Source organism: Brachionichthys hirsutus, chromosome 10 (genome assembly GCF_040956055.1).
Source record: "Brachionichthys hirsutus isolate HB-005 chromosome 10, CSIRO-AGI_Bhir_v1, whole genome shotgun sequence".
NCBI lineage: Eukaryota > Metazoa > Chordata > Actinopteri > Lophiiformes > Brachionichthyidae > Brachionichthys > Brachionichthys hirsutus.
Window position 1 is genome coordinate 3,655,959 of NC_090906.1, and position 1,856 is coordinate 3,657,814.

Sequence of the window (1,856 nt, forward strand, 5' to 3'; positions counted from 1 at the left end):
GAGTGAGTAAATTGTAATTACTTGTTTTTCATATTTGTTCAGACAAGGGGACACTGTGCTGTGCTTTTGGGGCTTGGGGTATACAGACATTATCTTCATCAAATTTTAATTCTGGGATCAAAAATCAGCTTCTGGTTTGTTACAGAAACAAAATTAGTCGTGACATATAGAGCAGCACAGATGTACAATGACTGTGTGCCTTTGGCCATCTTTGCAAAACAGTACAAATACCAGTCCCATAATCTTGTCTCTTCTTGTGACCCAAAACAAATTAAAAGAATTCTCAGAGGGGCTGTTAGCTTTTCTTAACAGCTAGCTCTCACTGATTAGACCCCATCTGGTCATCTGTATTATCAAACATAAGCAAAGAAGCCATTTTAGTACCTTTTGTTTTACACAAGTCATTGTCCATCAGATTAAGGGGTTGGTGTTGGATTGTCCAATTCATAGAGAGCAAGCAAGTACTGTGTGGTCCTGTCCATTATAGCAAGAATACCGCAAGCCAGTTTAGTCCAGTATCATGACCCCTCCTGCTGCTTCTCTAGCGTCCCCGATTTTGCTTCCATTCCTGCATTTGTACATGCAGGAGCACTCGCCCCACTCTGTGAGTTCTTGCAGCGGCAACCTGGTCTGCTAATATTGTCATAACACTTCTGCCCAAGTTTAGCCAGGCCTGTGGCTGGCAGGTAGCAGACCAGGCAAGGCAAGACAAAGGAAAGGGCGGCCATGAAGGACCAGCGAGCGCAGCAGTTGGCCTGGGAGCATGAGCAGGGCTTATCGGCGCAAGAACCTTCATCATCCTCGTCCTCGGTGCAGTGGTAGAAGATGCCTTTAACCAAGCACATGCAGGTGGCTGTATCCACCAGGCTCTGAGCAGAGCACAGGCACTCCTGGTTGCAGACCCAGCAAGAGGGAAGGGTCCGGGGGAGCGTACACTCCGTGCATCGGCACTTTCCGCAGTGCTCACAGAGAAGGAGGTGCTTCTTCTCTGCTGGGGAGGAAGGTATCACCGCCATCCCCTGCTGGCCTACTGCAGTGCAAACACCTCCTGTGGGCACCTTCACAGACTTGAGGTCCAGCAGTTTGGAGGAGGAGGAGGAGGAGGAGGAGCAGGACGAAGCAGAGGAAGAGGAGGTAAGGACTTTTGATTCAGGGGACGTAAAGCAGCCTGGAGTTCGGTTGGCGATGGCGTTGACGTTTGGTTGGTTGTCCACTGTCGGGGTGGGTGCAGCATGGTCCAACAGCCTCTGATCAGACGATGTGCTGCTGCTGCTGCTGATAGAACTGGGCCTTCCACTGAAGGAAATCCAAGGGTGGGTGGTGGTGTCCTGATGTGAGTGGGGCTCACACCTGGCTTGCTGGTGCTGGTGTTGGTGATTGTGATGGTTGTTGTGGTTTGCCCCCAGGAAGCCCTCTTGATTTTGACCAAGCCAGGTGATTCTTCGGTTCACAGACTTCTGGCTTGGGGGCTGCTGGGAGATGACGGCTGGACTGTCGATGTAATCGTTCTCTACATGCGAAGACTTTATCTGGTCGATGGGGTAGATGGTGAGCGGGTGCTGCAGGTGGCTGTAGGGCACTCGACTGTCCAGCAGGGGTTGGGACATGAGCGATGAGGACACTCCGGGGATGTGGTGGGGAACCCTGGACTCCATGTATAGGCTGGTTGCCTGGCACGTCTTGAGTCTAAAGCAGCATTTAGCAATACTGCAAAGACAGAAACAAAAGAGACCGTTACGACCGGATGCATCAGTGTTTATCATTTAAGTTATCCGTTCTTGATCTGTTATGCATTAGATCTAGATAGCTTTTTTTGTTGGTCATATAAGCCCTTGTCTTCAACCCCCAATTTCCTA

General features: G+C 50.1%; 1 protein-coding gene across 1 annotated transcript; it reads right to left on the reverse strand.

Moving 5' to 3' along the window:
• Positions 1-518: 518 nt before the first annotated feature.
• Positions 519-1,655, reverse strand: spry4 (sprouty homolog 4 (Drosophila)). Its single transcript, XM_068744949.1, has one exon. The coding sequence runs from the start codon at positions 1,653-1,655 to the stop codon at positions 519-521; it is 1,137 nt and encodes a 378-aa protein (XP_068601050.1).
• Between the last annotated feature and the right edge of the window lie 201 nt (positions 1,656-1,856).

What these genes read in the sequence shown, in the direction of transcription:
- spry4 (XM_068744949.1), bottom strand. Translation starts at nt 1,655, where the DNA reads ATGGAGTCCAGGGTTCCCCACCACATCCCCGGAGTGTCCTCATCGCTC.